The sequence below is a fragment of the Hypanus sabinus genome, chromosome 1, assembly GCF_030144855.1.
Source record: "Hypanus sabinus isolate sHypSab1 chromosome 1, sHypSab1.hap1, whole genome shotgun sequence".
NCBI classification, from domain to species: domain Eukaryota; kingdom Metazoa; phylum Chordata; class Chondrichthyes; order Myliobatiformes; family Dasyatidae; genus Hypanus; species Hypanus sabinus.
The window spans coordinates 2,837,129-2,856,026 of NC_082706.1; the positions used below are offsets into that span (position 1 = coordinate 2,837,129).

The window sequence follows — 18,898 nt, forward strand, 5'->3', positions numbered from 1 at the left end:
TCTATCCTGCATGTTATTTCTTCAAAGAATTCCAACACATTTGTCAGTCAAGATTTTCCCTTGAGGAAACTATGGCCTATTTTATTGTATGCCACCAAGCACCCTGAGAACTCATTCTTAATAATTGATTCCCAACGTCTTCCCAGCCACTGAGGCCAGACTAGCTGGTCTGTAACTTTCTTTCTTCTGCCTTTCTCCCTTGAAGAGTGGAGTAATGTTTGCAATTTTCCAGTCTTCTGGAACCATTACTGATGCCTCCACAATCTCTTCAGTCATCTCATTCAGAACTCTACGGTATACACCATTTGGTCGAGGTGACTTATCTACCTTCAGACCTTTCAGTTTCCCGAGAATGTTCTTCACACACTTGATGACCACTGACACCTGGAATTATCACCACTCTTCTCCACAGTGAAGACTGATGCCAAATAATTATTCAATTTGTCCACCATTTCATTGTCCTCCATTACTACCTCGCCGGCATTGTTTTCCAGTTGTCTGAAATCCACTCTCATCTCTTTTACACTTTATGTATCTGAAGAAACTTTTGGTATCTTCTTTAGTATTATTGTCTAGCTTACTTTCGCATTCAATCCTTACCTTTTTAATGACTTTTCAGTTGCTTTCTGGTGGTTTTTAAAAGCTTCCCAATCCTCTAACTTCTCACTACTATTTGCTCTATTATATGCCCTCTTTTTAGCTTTTATGTTAGCTTTAACTTCTTGTTAGCCACGGTTGTGTCATCTTTCCATAATAATACTTCTTCCTCTTTGAGATGTATTTATATCTAGCATCTTCTGAATTGCTTCCAGAAATTCCAGTCATTACTGCTCTGCTGTCATTCCTGCCAGTGTTCTTTTCCAATCAGTTTTGGCGAACTCCTTTCTCATGCCTCTGTAATTCCCTTTACTCCACTGTAATACTGATACATCAGACCTTAACTTCTCCTTCAATTTCAGGATGAATTCAATCATATTATGATCACTTGCCCCAAGGTATAGAATATAGAAATCTGAAGCACATTACAGGTCCTTTGGCCCACAATGTTGTGCCGACACTGTAACCTACTCCAGAAACTGCCTAGAATTACTCTATCGCATAGCCCTCTATTTTTCTAAGATCTGTGTACCAATCTAAGAGTTTCTTAGATGATCCTATTGTATCTGCTTCCATCACCGTCGCCAGCAGTGCATTCCATGCACCCACCACTCTTTGTGAGAAAAACTTGTATTTCTACCAACTTCCAAGCACCTGAAAACTATGCCCCCTCATGTTAGCCATTTCAGCCATGGTAAAAAGCCTCTGACTATCCACACGATCAATGCCTCTCATCATCTTATACACCTTTATCAGGTCACCTCTCATCCTCTGTCGCTCCAAGGAGGAAAGGCCAGGTTCTCTCAACGTATTTCCTATATAGCTGTAACATTACCTCACAGCTCTTGAACTCAATCCCATGGTTGGTGAATGCTAATATACCATATGCTGCCTTAACACTGTCAACCTGTGCAGCAGCTTTGAGTGTCCTATGGATATGGACTCCCATTGATGACACCGTGGAAATTATCTTAAAAATAATCAAAGAAAATTTTGTATTTTCTTGTAACTATTGTTCACAGAAGTGTTAGGTCAGTATGATTTAATGTGGCAGTGATCTGTTGTGTTGTCTGATCACAGACCACCATGCTCCTTTGTTTTTCAGTTTAGAGAGAGAAAGTTAAGTGGCAAATTCAATCTTAAAACAAAAGTCAGGACTTCCATTTAAACTGTTGTTGGATATAACTGTGTTTCTAAACTGGTTTTAAGTTCCCAAAGGTTGCATTCTTTGGGAGCTTTCATTCCATCGCTCAAACTGAATGTACTGTAATTTTTAAAAATGTGTTAATTTAAAAAATGGAGTTTAAAGTAAAATATACTGTCAACTGTTGTGCCTAGCTGAGACCAGGCAAAGTTTTCCTTGATTGGTCTCAAATTGATCGTGCCCTAGATTGTTTGTCCAGTGTGTAAACATTAGCTCTTTCTGTTATTGGCAGCTAATGTAGCGTAACAGTGGCATCATGAATCTGCAGATCACTGCTGGAGGTTGATCCTGTGTCAGCACAGGAACACATTCTCAGACTGAAAATTCATTAACTCCTACAGAGCATACAGAAATTTTATTACAGACATGCAGAGAGCACAGAAATCTCATTGTCTTATGCTACATATTGCTATTCACTGACATCTCACCATTCTGTGCATGCAGTACCTTGAATCTCTCTGGTTCATATAGATTGAACTATATGGGGGAGTGGGGGGAGGATAATGTAACCTTGCCATCTGAGTCTATTCCCTTTGTTTCCTCCAGGTATTCCAGTTTCCTCTCACATTTCCAAGACATTAGGTTTACTAAGTTGTGAGCAGGTCTCAATGACTGTTGTCCAGAGCACTTGTATTCACAGTAATGAAGTCTTTTGGGAGGTTGCTGATGAAACATATTAACTCTAGCCTTAGAAGCAACTTAGATCCACTCTAATTTGCCTACCAAGCAAGAAATCCACAGTAGATCCAGGTCATTGACTCTTCTCTCAGCATTCAGTACCAGGATCCCCTCAGATCAATAAGCTCCTAGATCTTAGCCTCAATGCCACCCTATGAAATTATGCAACTTCCGGGGTGCCTAGGGGCGAGTCAAGTAGCAGCAGAACTTTCAGTGGATATGATTAAATATTCTCGCTTCAGCCTGATACAGCTAAAAAGCTCAACTACTTCCAGGTCAGTACAGTCAACAGAGATGTCTTAATGTGTTTAAACAACTTTCGCTGCTTAAAGCTGATGGAACCAATACTGATTGTGGATGGAAGTGTCCACATAGAATTCTACGGAGGAAGCGTGGTTGTAGATCACGGATACAAGTGCGTTTAAGGAAATGGGGTTTTAAACTCCCAATACTGACTTATCTTGCTGGCAAATGTGCAATCTCTGGTGAATAAAATTGATAATCTCAGAGCTAGGGTGCTGAATCAGAAGGACATAAGGACTGTGTGTGTCCTTTGTTTCATGGAATCCTGGTTAACCCCTTCCATATTGGATGCAGTGATTCAGATTGATGGGCTTACTGTACACTGTCAGGATAGATCTGTTGAGTCTCTCAAAAGCAGAGGTGGAGGAGTATGCCTCATGATCAACTCTTCTTGGTGCACAAATATATCAGTGATGTCCCAATTTTGTTCCCCAGACCTGGAATATGTGATGGTTAAGTACCATCCTTTTTATCTACTGTGGGAATTCTCTGGCATATGTTCCACCTCAGGCCAACGTCAGTCAGGCTTTAGATGATCTGAGTAATGGGATGAATATACACGAAACAGCACACCCAAACGTCTTCACCTTCGTTTTGGGAGATTTTAACCAGGCTAGTCTGAAAAAATCACTAAGCAATTACCATCAAGAGATCTCTTGCAATACTAGAGGTAACAATACACTGGACCTTTGTTACACCACCATCAAGAATGCCTACTGTGCTATTCCATGCCCTCACTTCAGGAAGTCTGATCTCCTGGCTGTACTTCTGCTCCCTGAATATAGGCAGAGACTGAAGACTACAGCACCAGCTGTGAGGGCCAAGAAGGTATGGACAAGGGAAGCACAGGAGCACCTACAGGACTGCTATGAATTGGTGGACTGGACCGTATACAGGGATTCATTTTCAAACCTGGATAAGTATGCCGCAGTTGTTACCGACTTCACTAAAACCTGTGTGGATGAGTGTGTGCCTACAAAGACTTACTCTACGTTCCCAAGCCAAAAGCCGTGGATGAACCAGGAGGTACTTTGTCTACTGAAGACTAGATCTATGGCATTCAAGTCTGGCGACCCAGGCCTGTACAAGAAGACCATGTATAATTTGCAGAAGGCTATTTCAAGGGCGAAGAGACAATTTCGAACAGGTTGGAGGCAACATCGGATGTACGACAGCTCTGGCAGCGTTTGCAAGACATTACTTCCTACAAAGCAAAACCTAATAGCATGAATGGCAATGATGCTTCACTACCAGATGAACTCAACGCCTTCTATGCACGCTTTGAAAGGGAAAACACAACTGGAGCTGTGATGATCCCTACTGCACCTGATGGCCCTGTGATCTCTGTCTCAGAGGCTGCTTTTAGTCTGTCTTTAAAAAGAGTGAACCCTTGCAAGGTGGAAGGTCCCGATGGAGTACCTGGTAAGGCTCTGAAAACCTGTGCCAACCAACTGGCGGGAGTATTCAAGGACATTTTCAACCACTCACTGCTACGGGCAGAAGTTCCCACTTGCTTCAAAAAGGCAGCAATTATACTAGTGCCAAAGAAGAATAATGTGAGCTGCCTTAATGACTATCACCCAGTAGCATTCACATCTACAGTGGTGAAATGCTGTGAGAGGTTGGTCATAACTAGACTGTACTCTCACCTCAGCAAGGACCTGGACCCATTGCAATCTCAATGGCTTTTCACACGGCTTAGACCAGCTGGACAACACAAACACCTATGTCAGGATGCTGTTCTTCGACTGTAGCTCAGCATTTAACACCATCATTCCCATAATCCTGATTGAGAAGTTGCACAACTTGGGCCACTGTACCTCCCTCTGCAATTGGATCCTCGGCTTCCTAACCAGAAGACCACAATCTGTGGATTCGTGTTAACATCTCCTCGCTGACAGTTAACACTGGTGCACCTCAGGGGTGCGTGCTTAGCCCACTGCTCTACTCTCTATATACCCATGACTGTGTGGGTAGGCATCACTCAAATACCATCTATAAATTTGCTGATGATGCAACCATTGTTGGTAGAATCACAGATGGTGATGAGAGGGCGTACAGGAGCGAGATATGCCAATTAGTGGAGTGGTTTCGCAGCAATAACCTGGCACTTAACATCAATAAGACAGAAGAGCTGATTGTGGACTTCAGGAAGGGCAAGTTGAAGGAACACATACCAATCCTCATAGAGGTATCAGAAGTGAAGTGAGTGAGCAGTTTCAAGTTCCTGGGTGTCAAGATCTCTGAGGATCTAACCTGGTTCCAACATATTAATGTTGTCATAAAGAAGGCAAGACAGTGGCTATACTTCATTAGGAGTTTGAAGCAATTTGGCAAGTCAACAAATACACTCAAAAACTTCTATTGTTATACAGTGGAGAGCATTCTGAACGGCTGCATCACTGTCTGGTATGGAGGGGCTTCTGCACAGGACCGAAATAAGCTGCAGAGTGTCGTAAATCTAGTCAGCTCCATCTTGGGTACTAGCCTACAAAGTACCCAGGACGTCTTCAAGGAGCAGTGTCTTAGAAAGGCAGCGTCCATTATTAAGGACCTCCAGCACCCAGGGCATGCTCTTTTCTCACTGTTAACATCATGTAGGAGGTACAGAAGCCTGAGGGCACACAGTCAGTGATTCAGGAGCAGCTTCTTCCCTTCTGCCTTCTGATTCCTAAATGGACATTGAACCCTTGAACACTACCTCACTTTATTATATTATTATAGATATATTTATATTACTTGTATTATTTGATTTTTGCACGATTTTTAATCTATTCAGTATACGTATACTATAATTGATTTACTTATCTACTATTATTTTTATTTTGTTTTTTTCCCTCTATTATGTACTGCATTGAACTGCTGCTGCTAAGTTAACAAATTTAACAAATAATCTGTTAAATTTAATTTAACAGATGATAATTATCCTGATTCTGATTCTGGATCCTTGATTTCCACATTAGTAAGTCTGGATTGGTAACAACATCTCCTCCACCATCTCCATAAGTACAGCTGCACCACAAGTCAGTGTGCTTAGCCCCTTTCTCATGTTTATAACTGTGTGACTAAGCGCAGCTCCAATGTCATTTTCACGTTTGCTGATGACCCCAATGCTATAAGCCATATGAAAAGTGATGAATCAGCATATAGGAGGGAGATTGAAAATCTAGCTGAGTGATGCCACAACAGCCTCTTTCTCAACGTCAGCAAGACCGAGAAGCTTTATTGTCTTCAGGAGAAGGAAACCAGAGGTCATGAGCCAGCCTTCATTGGAGGATTTGAGGTGGAGAGGATCAGCAACTTTAAAATTTTCAGTCTTGTTATTTTGGAAGACCTGTCCTGGGCTCAGCACGTAAGTGCAATTATGAAGAAAGCCTCTACTTAAGGGTTTGCAGAGATACAGCATGACATCTAAAAATGACAAACTTCAGTAGATGTGTGGTGGACAGTATATTGACTGGCTGCATCCTGCAACACAGCCCAGTGTAGGAAACAGTGCCAATCCTACAACATGTAGTGGGTATGGTGGGTAAAATGGAGCACTGTCACAGGAAAGCAGCATTCATCGTCAGGGACCCCACCACACAGGATGCGCTCTGTACACCAGGTGAGGCCTCACCAGTACCCTGTACAGTTGCAGCATAACCTCTCTGCTCTTAAGTTCAATCCCTCTAGCAATGAAGGCTAACATTCCATTTGCCTTCTTGATAGCCTGCTGCACTTGCAAACCAACCTTTTGTGATTCATGCACAAGCAGTCCTTCTGCACAGCAGCATGCTGCAATTTTTTTTACTATTTAAATAATACTCGTTGATGACTTAGCATTTACCAACATTGTACTCCATCTGTTAGACACTTGCCCACTCACTTAACCTATCTATATCTCTCTTCAGACTCTCTGTATCTTCTGCACAGTTTGCTTTTCCGCTCAATTTAGTGTCATCGCAAACTTAGATACACTACACTCAGTCCCCTCTTCCAGATCGTTAATGTATATCATGAACAGTTGTGGGCCCAGCTCCGACCCCTGTGGCACATCGCTCAACACTAATTGCCAACCAGAGTAGTACCCATATATCCCAAATCTCTGCTTTTTATTAGTTAATCAATCATCAATCCATGCTAATACATCACCCCCACTTACAGTACAAGTGTAAAGTAGAATAAAAGAATTGTTACTCTGGATCAGAGGCAGCATAAAATATACAACACAATAAATAGAAGTTCCTTAAGATAGGGTATATACATAGATTGATATTATGTCCATAAAGTGACACTAGGTACAGGAGTGTCTGTATGTACTGACACCCTACAGCAAATGATACAGTAGTGGTGGTGTCTAAGGGAATAATTGTGGGAGATTGTGTGTGTCCATTTGAGAAAATATTTGTGATTTTTCTTTATTGTATCATCAGAACTCCCAACTATAGCACTCTCTGAGCACCCTCCAGAATAAAGAGCAGTATCATACTGTTGCTTCATAGCAAATATGTGCTCAGGTTTGCATCTTACATCTGTAAGATGGTGGCTTGCCTGGCCACCCCAGTGACTGGATCCAATCAAAGGTGCATTTGTTCGTCCTGTATATCTTTTTTATGATCACAAGTCACTGCTGGATGCTGGGAATATAAAGTATGGCAGGATTATCCTATCGATGAGTTGCTTGATAGCGAGGGAGTTGGACTTACTGTGTACCAACGTGTTGTTGCTTGAACTTGTCGTGCACCGTTGGACGGTGCACAGGGTGAGTGATTGTCTTGGTTGATTTTATTGGGATCGCAATACTCTGTGATATTGGTGATGTTGAATATTGCAAATCCAGTTCCCTGTTACATTAGTGACACAGACAATGAGAAGCTGTTGTGCCAAGGACGAGGCCAAAACCTGTTCAGCTGATCAGAGAGGAGATGTCGAGGCAGTGTGGGAGAGCTGGAATCTGGGGACTGGCTCCTCCTGTTGGTGCTCCTCTCCAGTGTTCACTTGGTGATAGAATAAACTGGTCCAGGCCAACTTATCGTCAATTGTACAGTCATGCCACTCAGGGCCTTGGGTTATATTATTTATTTTTGTTTTTTGTGACTGCATGTTTTTCTGAAATTGTAACCATATGTGCTAATTGTGCTGTGCACTGTTGGTAATGTGTTTTGCAGCTTGGCCCTGGAGGAATGCTGTTTTAATTGGCTGAATTCTTGTATGATTGAATGACACTTAAATTTGAATCTTGCAGACATCCTGGCATACAGTGCCAAAGGTATTTTCTCAGCCTTCATACAGTGCAACATATTTCACTGTATGTTTTGATGTTATAAATAAATGAATCTGAACTGGAATTTGTTTCTTGGCCTCAAGTTCCTGGGGCAGAAAGTTAGCATTAACTAAGCTTGGGGCTAATTCTTTACAGATGGATCCAAGGAAGAAGGATGATAAAGGTATCAAGTATTTGGACACAGTCCCAGTGATGATATAGCTCAGATGTTGAAGTGTGCCCATAAGTCGTTAATAACAGAGATAGAATCATCGTGGCACTAAGAGATTTGCCATTTTTTTTTCATAATTTGGTCTGTATCAGCAGAGACACTTGGTACTGGCACAGAAAATACCAGGTCTGTTTGCTTTATATCCAGCAATTCTATAGAGCAAGGGGTTCCCAACATGGGGTCCACGGACCCCTTGTTTAATGGTATAAAAAAAATTTGTGAATTTCTGCTATGGACTCATCACTGACTTGATAGTAATGTGCTCTTGTTTGTGGTTCACATTGTTCTTTAATAACCACCATATTTGTTGTTTCAGAGCTTAGCCCAGCTAGAGATACTGTGTAAACAACTCTATGAAACCACCGACACATCCACCCGACTACAGGCAGAAAAGGCCCTGGTTGAATTCACCAATAGCCCGGACTGCCTGAGCAAATGCCAACTACTCCTGGAGAGAGGAAGTGTAAGTATCATCAACTGCTAAATACTTATTCGAGTAGTTTGTGGACAGATTGAAAGGTATGCATAAAATTACTTAAGCTTGGATCATGAAATCACCTTTGTGTATTTGTGACTACCTTAATCATGGACACCTTCCTACTCTCCTAGGTCTCTCCCTCTTCTCTTCTGCTCCCCCTCCACCTCTCCCTCCAGACAGACAAATGCACACACCTTACTGATGGGAACTAAAATCTTAATTCTATAATCACCCTTCTTGCTTGATTTGGGTGCTTTCCAAGTAATACACTCGCTCTGTAACCTTGCATTCAGTTAGAGTCCTAATAATGCATTTGATGGGAACAAATTCATCAATGGCTCTCGAGAATTTTTATACAACATGTAGGCTGCTACAGAAAGAATATAAATGTAAAAGAAAATTAGACATTAATGTTATGATAACATTAGAGTTCATTGTGTATTGATGAAAGATTGTAACAGTGTTTTGATTTGCTGAATTGTAGGTAATTGCGGATTATTACCCATTTGCCTGCCGACCGTGTGGATTTAAAATATAATTCAGTGCATTGGAATTTTGCATTTTGCTTTATTTATGGTTTGATTTAGTTTTAACTTCCTCTGTGAATCACAGAATTTACCTGGCATGTGTTTGATGGATAACATTTGTGAAGTTCCAGCTTGTTTTCCATCTTCTTAAATGGTGTTGGTTACTGCCATATCTGTTCAGCGGTCCCGAAAATAGCTGTCTACCTCCCTATCTAAGAGCTGTATGCACATTAATTTTGTTTTGTGCTTCTCAAGTCATGAAATAATCTTTCTTTTGATTAATACTACTCGTTCAATACGGGAGTACTTTTTGTTACTACAGTTAGTAAAGATATCAAATGAACTTCTGAGGAAACATCATTCACCTGAGCATTAACTAATTCTCCACAGATGCAGCCTGCCCTGCTGTGGTTCTCCATCATTTTCTGTACTTGTTTCAGATTCGCAGCATTTTCAGGGTTTTGACTCGACACCCTCTGTGTAACTGGGACTTCTTGATGGAAAGACCCCAGTCAATCGGAGTTGGCAGCAACGTCTCAAGTTGCATCAAACTCCTGCACTGGTGCTCTCCAGGGTTGTATGCTCAGCCTGCTATTGACTCACCTGCACTGCCAGATCCAACTCAAACCACATCAAGTTTGCTAATGATACAAAAGTGATTGGCCTCATTGGCAACAATGATGAGTTGGTGTACAGAGAGTAAGTAGAGAGGTTTTCCAAATGGTATGAGAACAACCGCCTGAGTTTCAGTGTGGACAAGACAAAAGAGATGATTGTGAACTTCAGAAAGACTCAGGTTGACCACTCTCCATTGCACATTAACAGCTCTACCATGGAGAGCCGAAGAGCACCAAGTTCCCTGGTGTTCACGTAACAGTTTATCTAACCTGGACCCACAACATCTCCTCATTAATCAAGAAGGTACAGCAGGGTCTACACTTTCTGATGACATTGAAGTGTGCAAGGCTGCCTGTGCCCATTCTAACAATTCTCTACAGGAACACCATCAAGATAGTCCTTTCTGGCTGCATCATTATGTGGTACAGAAGCTGCAAGGCATTGCACCACAAGACCCTACAGAGAATATTAAGATATGCCAAGAGGATTGGCGGGGTCTCCCTCTCCACTATTTGTGATATTTACCGAGAGTGTTGTATGTGAATCATCCGAAGCATTGTTGAAGATCCCTATCATCTATCCCACAATCTCTTTGACCCACTACAGTGAGGAAGGAGCTACATGAGCATCAAGTCTAGGACTGGGTAGCGGCTTCTTCTCTCAAGCTTTGAGTCTAATGAATACCTTGCCACCATGGTGGTCTTGTCAATAGAACAGCGAACTGTTTTCCCTGTGCTGTGCACTCCATGCAGAATATGAACTATCTTCAACCACCCTGTGTCTTCTGTTGGCAAGCCATTTCTGGATCCACAAAGCAAGGTCTCCTTGGATCCCATGCCTCCTTACTTTCTGAATGAACCTTGCAAGGGGAACCTTATCAAATACCTTACTGAAATCCATATACCCTATGTCCACTACTCCACCTTCATCAGTGTGTTTTTTTACATCCTCAAAGAATTCATTCAGGCTCGTAAGGCGTGACCTGCCCTTGACAAAGCCATGCTGACTATTCCTAATCAGGTTATGTCTCCCCAAATGCTCATAAATCCTACCTCTCAGGATCTTCAACAACATATGCCCACCACTGAAGTCAGACTCACTGATCTATAATTTCCTGGGTTATCTCTACTCCCTTTCTTGAACAAGGGTAAAACATTTGCAATCCTCTAATCCTGTCCCTATTGATGATGCAAAGATCATCACCAGAGACTCGGTAATCTCCTCCCTCTCTTCCCACAATAGCCTGGGATATATCTCATCTGGTCCTGGCGACTTACCTAGTTTAATGTTTTTCAAAAGCTCCAGCACATCCTCTTTCTTAATGTCTATACACTTAAGCACTTCAGTCCACCGTAAGTCATCTCCAGAATTGCCAAGATCCTCTTCCCTGGGGAATACTGAAGCAAGGTATTCATTAAGTACCTCTGCTACCTCTTCCGACTCCATGTACATGCTTCCACTATAGCACCTGATTGGTCCTATTCTCACCCGGCTCATCCTCTTGCTCTTCACATACTTGTAGAATGCTTTGGGGTTTTCCTTAATCCTGCTCACCAAAGTCTTCTCTTGACCCCTTCTAGCTCTCCTAATTTCATTCTTGAGCTCCATCATGGCACCCTATAATTTTCTGGAGCTCTAACTGTACTTAGTTTCTTGAACCTTTTGTAAGCTTTTCTTCTTAACTTGATTTTCTACATTCTTTATACACCATGATTCTTTTACCTTATCATCCTTTCCCTGCCTCAATGGAACATGCCTATGTAGAACTCCGTACAAATGTTCCCTGAGCATTTGTCACATTTCTGCTGTGCATTTCCCAGAGAACATCTGCTCTCAATTTATGCTCACAAGTTCCTGTCTAATAGTATCATATTTCCCCCCTACTTCAATTAAATGTTTTCCCAATTTTCTGCTCCTATCCCTCTCCAGCACTATGGTAAAGGAGATGGAATTATGATCACTAGCTCCAAAATGCTCTCCCACTGAAAGATCTGACACCTGATCAGATTCATTTCCCAATAACAGATGAAATACAGCTTAATTTAAGGAGATGCCAGTCAATATTAGGAAAGTTAAAATCTCCCATTACAGCAACCCTGTTATTATTGCCCTTCCCTTGGACAACATTGGTGGCGTGGAGAGGGAAGACTTGCAGCTTGGGAAACTGCCGGTCTTCCATTTAAAAAAAAACTTGCCCAGGCTTGCGCCCTGGAAACTTTCCAAGGTGCAAATCCATGGTCTATCGAGACTAACGGAGGCCTACACACATTATTATTGCACCATTCCAGAACATGCCTCCTTATCTGTTCCTCAATGTCCCTGTTACTATTAGGAGGTCTATTTTTTTTAAACTTTCTTTTTAAAAGAAAGTTATTGTCCCTTTCCTGTTTTTGACTTCTCTGACACAGTAGTGGGTGCGTGGAATGCATTGCCAGCAATGGTGGTAGAGGCGGATGGAATAGGGTCTTTTAAGAAGCTCTTAGTTAGGTACATGGAGTTTAGAAAAGTAGAAGGATATGCAGTAGGCAACTTCTAGGCAGTTTCTAGAATAGGTTTACATGGTTGGCACAACATTGTAGGCCAAAGGGCCTGTGATGTGCTGTAGATTTCTATTTTCATACTGATTCAGTAGACAATCCCTCCATGACTTCCTCCTTTTCTGCAGCCAGGACAGTATCCTTGATAGCCATTCCGCGCCCCTACCTCTTTTGCCGCCCTCCTTGTCCTTTTTGAAACATCTGAAGCCTGGCACATTCAGCAGCCATTCCTGCCACTGAGACATCCAAGCCTCTGTAATGGCCACAGCATCATAATTCCACATATTGATCCAAGTTCATCCACATTATTTGAGTACAAGGAGTATCATAAACAAACACATCTCAAACCATCAGGCTGAGTGTATCTTTGCTCTATCCTCTACCTATCCTTCCTCACAAATTCCCTACGCTATCTCTATTTGTGCGCCAACCACCCTGTTCTCTGCCTCTTCAATTTGGTTCCCACGCCCCTGCAAATCTAGTTTAAACCCTCCCCAACAGCATTAGCAAACCTTCCTCTGATATTGGTTCCCCTCCACTTCAGGTGCAACCTGACTTTTTTGTCACACCTGCACCTGAAGAGGTCCCAATGATCCAGAAATCTGAATCCCTGTCCCCTGCTCCAATCCTTCAGCCACGCATTTATCCACCACCTCATTTTATTCCTTTACTCACTGTCGGGTGGCACAGGCAGCAATCCCAAGATTACCACCCTTGAGGTCCTGCTTCTCGGCTTCCTTCCTAACTCCCTGCATTCTGCTTTCAAATTCTACCTATGTCATTGGAACCAAAATGTACTAGACCTCTGGCTGCTCACCCTCCCATTTCACGATATTGTGGATCCCATTCAGAAACATCACGAGCCCTGGCACCTGGAAGGCAAACTACCGTCCTTGTTTTTTTTTGTGCCCACAGTACTGCCTATCTGTCCCCCTAATTATAGAGTCTCCTATTACTGCTACCATCCTTTTCTATACCCTACCCTTCTGAGCCACAGGGCCAGACAGTGCCAGAAGCACAGCCACTGTTGCTTTCCCCAGGTAGGTCATTTTCTCCTCTTCCCCCCCCCCCCCCCCCCCCAGCAGTTCTCAAAATGGAGTAGTTATTGTTATGGAGGGATGCCGTAAGGGTGCTCTCCACTACATGACGCTCTCCTCTCTGTCTCCTGTGGCCCTGGTGTAACTATTTGCCTGTAGCTCCTGTTGATCACCTCCTCACTTTCCCAAACAAGCTGAAGGTCATCAAACTGCAGCTCCAGTTCCCTAACTCAGTCTCTGAGGAGCTGTAACTTGATGCACCTGGTGCAGATGTGGCCATCTGGGAGGCTGGAAGTCTCCCAGGTATCCCATATCTGACACCCAGAGTAGAAAACTGGCCATGCAGTCATACCCACTATTCTTAAGTTAGAGGAAAAAAGAGATATGAAAGTAACTTGCCTCTTTACCTTGTCAAAGCCCCAGTGAGCCAAAGCCCTTCTACTTTGATTCACGCTACTCCGACCACTCCACCAGGCTGTGTCTCCCTTTTCTCCTGGAACAGAAATGTGCCTTTAATTCATCTTGCACTGTTAGGAACCATAACCTGGACCTCACCAAAACTGCACTTTTTTCAAATTTAAGTATTTTACAAAGAAATAGCAATATTTCCTACACTACCAGTTCATTTGACAGTAATGTAAGTCTAAGAAATAGCTTGTTTTCTAAAATCTTCCTCTTATTGTTCTCTAGTCATCGTATTCACAGTTGCTGGCGGCAACCTGCCTTACAAAGCTCGTCTCACGAACAAACAACCCTTTGCCTTTAGAACAACGTACTGACATACGTAAGTATAGAACATATTTTTTATCTATGCTCTTCTTAAGAGGCACAAAGTCTGCAATCTAATCTATTTTTTCCACATGAAATGGGGTTAAAATGATAATGATACGTTTCTACCAAAGGATGTGTAAGGCTCGCCTTCACTTTACTAGCCTGCAAGTCACTGTTGGGCAAAGTGTAGCAACTGTTTGGCCTCGGGGCATGTGAAGCTATGGGAGCAGGTGGTGCATGGTCACATGAACAGCTGGTGCATCTCACAAGTCCTGGTTATGTGACCACTGACACCCAGCAGACAATCTCTGATGAGTAATGGCTAGGGTCACCCATCTTGTAAAGACACTGCCCAGTAGAAGGCAATGGTAAACCACTTCTGTAGAAAAATTTTCCAAGAAATTTCCAAGATCATGATCGCCTATGTCATACGACATGGGTCATAATGATAATGATGACTTTAATCAATTAAGTTTGTACTTGTAAATTAATACTAAATGCTGGAAGCACTTAGTAGCGTAGTAGGGAACAAAACAGAGTCTGTTTTTCAAACTAGGGATCCTTTATCAGAAAAGTGAAAGGGAGGGGTGGGAAGGGCTGATGCAGCGTCTGTGGTAGGTTGTAGATAAGGCAACAATTTACTTGTACTTCCAATTTAGTGTGTTATTTTTAGTGTTCACTGTCTTTTCTACTTTGGAGAAACAAAATATAGATCGCAGAGTGCAAGCTCACAGAGGGGGAGCAGTGAGAGAGAATCTTACTGAACTCCCGTGGTGGGACCCTTTCTTACAAGGAGAGAATCTCACAATTGGGAGTTCTGTGCTAACCTCTCATTAACCATCTGAACCTGCCATAACGTGAGAACTCTGAACAATACAGCATTGGAGAGGCCCATCTACCTGAAGCGATTGGTTTTAATGCACCAGTAACCCACCTTTGCCCCTTCTCCTGTGAGTAGAAACAGTTCCATCGGGCTTAGTAGGTAAGCCACACGTGAAAGTTAGGAGCTGGACTTTTATCGGTGGCTATTTGAGGTGCACGCTATTGGGAGCACTTAATGGGTAGTGGGAGCTTGTCCCCATTACCACCCCAGCTATAACAACCTTAAGGAACCAGCCAATCAACCTTACTCTATTTTATATGCGCAAGCCAGTTCAGAATCCCAGGTTTGCAATTTGCCCTATGTAAAACATTCCAGTACAGGAAAATGCCATTTGGCTCATAATGTGCTGAAATAATTAATTTAAAAATTGAATGCCTTACTAAACAAACCCCTTCTGCATGTGCAATGTCTGTGTCCCTCCATTTTTTGCACATTCATGTGCTGATCTAAGAAGCTCTTGATGTGTCTATCATACTTGCCTCCATCACCACCCCTGGCATTCCAGGCACACTTCATTCTCTTTTTTTTGAAAAAGATAATTCACCCTGCACATTTTATTTCACCTTGGCTCCTCTCACCTTAAATACCTCCTCATAATCTTATAAACTTCCTTTAGATCTCCCTGAGCTTCTGAGAAAACAATCTATAAGTTTGTTAACCTCTCCCAATAGCACATGCCCTCTAATCCAGAGAGCATCCTGGTAAATCTCTTCTGCACTCTGCAAAGTCTTCACATCCTTCCTATGCTTTAGAATATCTGGGCAATGGGATCCACATGCACAAAACAACACACCCTAACTCCTTCACCATCGTTTTGGGGGATTTTAACCAGGCCAGTCTGTAAAAATCACTTAAGCAATTACCATCAACAGATCACTTGCAATACTAGAGGAAGCAACATACTGAACCATTGTTACACCACCATCAAGAATGCCTACCATGTTATTTCATGCCCTCACTTCAGGAAGTCTGATCACCTGGCTGTAATTCTACTCCCTGGGTTTAGGCAGAGACTGAAGACTGCAGCACCAGTAGTGAGCACCAAGAAGGTATGGACAAGGGAAACACAGGAGCACCTACAGGACTGCTTTGAATCAGTGGAATAGACTATATTCAGGGATTCATCTTCAAACCTGGATGAGAATGCTGCAGTTGCTAGATCTGTGGTATTCAAGTCTGGCGACCCAGGCCTCTATGAGAAAACCAGGTATGATATGCAGAAGGCCATTTCAAGGGCAAAGAGACAATTTCAAAGATGTTGGAGACTACATCGGATGTACGACAACTCTGGCAGGGTTTGCAAAGTGAAACCCAATAGCATGAATGGCAATGTTGCTTCACTATTAAATGAATTCAGCGCCTTCTATGTCTGCTTTGAAAGGGAGAACACAACTACAGCTGTGAAAATCCCTGCTGTATCTGATGATCCTGTGATCTCTGCCTCAGAGGCCAATGTTAGGCTGTCTTTAAAGAGAGTGAACCCTCGCAATGCGAAGGTCCTGATGGAGTACCTGGTAAGGCTTTGAAAACCTGTGCCAACCAACTGGCAGGAGTATTCAAGGACATTTTCAACCTCTCACTTCTACGGGCAGAAGTTCCCAGTTGCTTCAAAAAGGCAACAGTTATACCGGTGCCTAAGGAGAATAATGTGAGCTGCCTTAATAAGAATCGTCCGGTAGTATTCGCATCTACACTGCTGAAATGCTTTGAGAAGCTGGTCATGACAAGACTATACTACTGCCTCAGCAAGGACCTGGACCCATTGCAATTTGCCTATCACCATAATAGGTCAATTGCAGATGCAATCTCAATGGCTCTTCACACGGCCTTAAACCATCTGGACAACACAAACACATATGTCAGCATATTATAGCTCAACAATTAACACTGTCATTCCCACAATCCTTATTGAGAAGTTGCAGAACCTGGGCCTCCATACCTTCCTCTGCAGTTGGATCACCGACTTCCTAACCAGAAGGCCACAATCTGTGTATTTGTGATAGGTGTCTCAGAAAGGCAGCGCCCATTACTAAGGACCTCCAGCACCTAGGGCATGCCCTTTTCTCATTTTTATCAGATAGGAGGTACAGAAGCCTGAAAGCACACACTCAGCGATTCAGGAACAGCTTCTTCCCCTCTGCCGTCTGATTCCAAAATGGACATTGAACCCTTAAGCACTACCTCACTTCTTTAATCTGTGTTATTTCTGTTTTTTGCATGATTTTTAATCTATTCTATCTCTGTACACTCACAAAGTTGGAAGTTTACATACACTTAGGTTGAAGTCATTAAAACTCATTGTTTAACTACTCCACAGATTTTATATTAGCAAGCTATAGTTTTGGCAAGACGTTGAGGACATCTACTTTGTGCATGACATGAGTAATTTTTCCAACAATTGTTTACAGACAGATTATTTCACTTTTAATTGACTATATCACAATTCCACTGGGTCAGAAGTTTCCAAACAATTTTTTTTTAAATCAGCGCTGGTTCATCCTTGGGAGCAATTTCCAAACGCCTGAAGGTACCACGTTCATCTGTACAAACTATAGAATGCAAGTATAAACACCATGGAACCATGCAGCCATCATACCTGTCAGGAAGGAGACACATTCTGTCTCCTAGAGAGTTTTTAGCGCGAAAAGTGCAAATCAATCCCAGAACAACAGCAAAGGACCTTGTGAAGATGCTGGAGGAAACAGGTAGACAAGTATCTATATCCACAGTAAAAGGAGTCCTATATCGACATAACCTGAAAGGCTGCTCAGTAAGGAAGAAGCCACTGCTCCAAAACCACCATAAAAAATCCAGACTACAGTTTGCAAGTTCACATGGGGACAAAGATCTTACATTTTTGAGAAATGTCCTTTGGTGTGATGAAACAAAAATTGAACTGTTTGACCATAACGACCGTCATTATGTTTGGAGGAAAATGGATGAGGCTTCCAAGCCGAAGAACACCATCCCAACCGTGAAGCATGGGGGTGCTTTGCTGCAGGAGGGACTGGTGCACTTCACAAAATAGATGGCATCATGAGGAAGGAAAATTATGTGGTTATATTGAAGCAACATCTCAAGGCATCAGCCAGAAAGTTAAAGCTCGGTCGCAAATGTGTCTTCCAAATGGACAATGACCCCAAGCATGCCTCCAAAGTTGTGGCAAAATTGCTTAAGGACAACAAAGTCAAGGTATTGGAGTGGCCATCACAAAGCCCTGACCTCAATCTGATGGAAAATTTGTGGGCAGAACTGAAAAAGCGTGTGTGAGCAAGGAGGCCTGTAATCCTGACTTAGTTACACCAGTTCTGCCTGGAGGAATGGAACAAAATTCCAGCAACTTATTGTGAGAAGCTTGTAGAAGGCTGCCCAAGACGTTTGACCCAAGTTAAACAATTTAAAGGCAATGCTACCAAATACTAACAAAGTGTATGTAAACTTCTAACCCACTGGGAATATGATGAAAGAAATAAAAGCTGAAATAAATCATTCTCTCTATTATTCTGACATTTCACATCCTTAAGCTAAAGTTGTGATCCTAACTGACCTAAGACAGGGAATGTTTTCTAGGATTAAATATCAGGAATTGTGAAAAACTGAGTTTAAATGTATTTGGCTAAGGTGTATGTAAGCTTCTGACTTCAACTGTGTGTGTGTGTGTGTGTGTGTGTGTGTGTGTGTTTATATACACACTGATGATTATTATATTTTTTATTTTTCTTTTATATTATGTATTGTATTGAACTGCTGCTGCTAAGGTAACAAATTTCATGACACATGCTGGTGAT

General features: G+C 42.3%; 1 protein-coding gene across 1 annotated transcript in view; it reads left to right on the forward strand.

Annotated features, from left to right (window-relative positions):
• Nucleotides 1-18,898, forward strand: part of xpo7 (exportin 7) — a 193,386-nt gene that overhangs the window by 19,888 nt on the left and 154,600 nt on the right. Inside the window, exons 2-3 of the mRNA XM_059959530.1 lie at nt 8,576-8,722; nt 14,147-14,240. Coding sequence (XP_059815513.1) covers nt 8,576-8,722; nt 14,147-14,240 — 241 coding nt within the window. The remainder of the gene's footprint in view (nt 1-8,575; nt 8,723-14,146; nt 14,241-18,898) is intronic.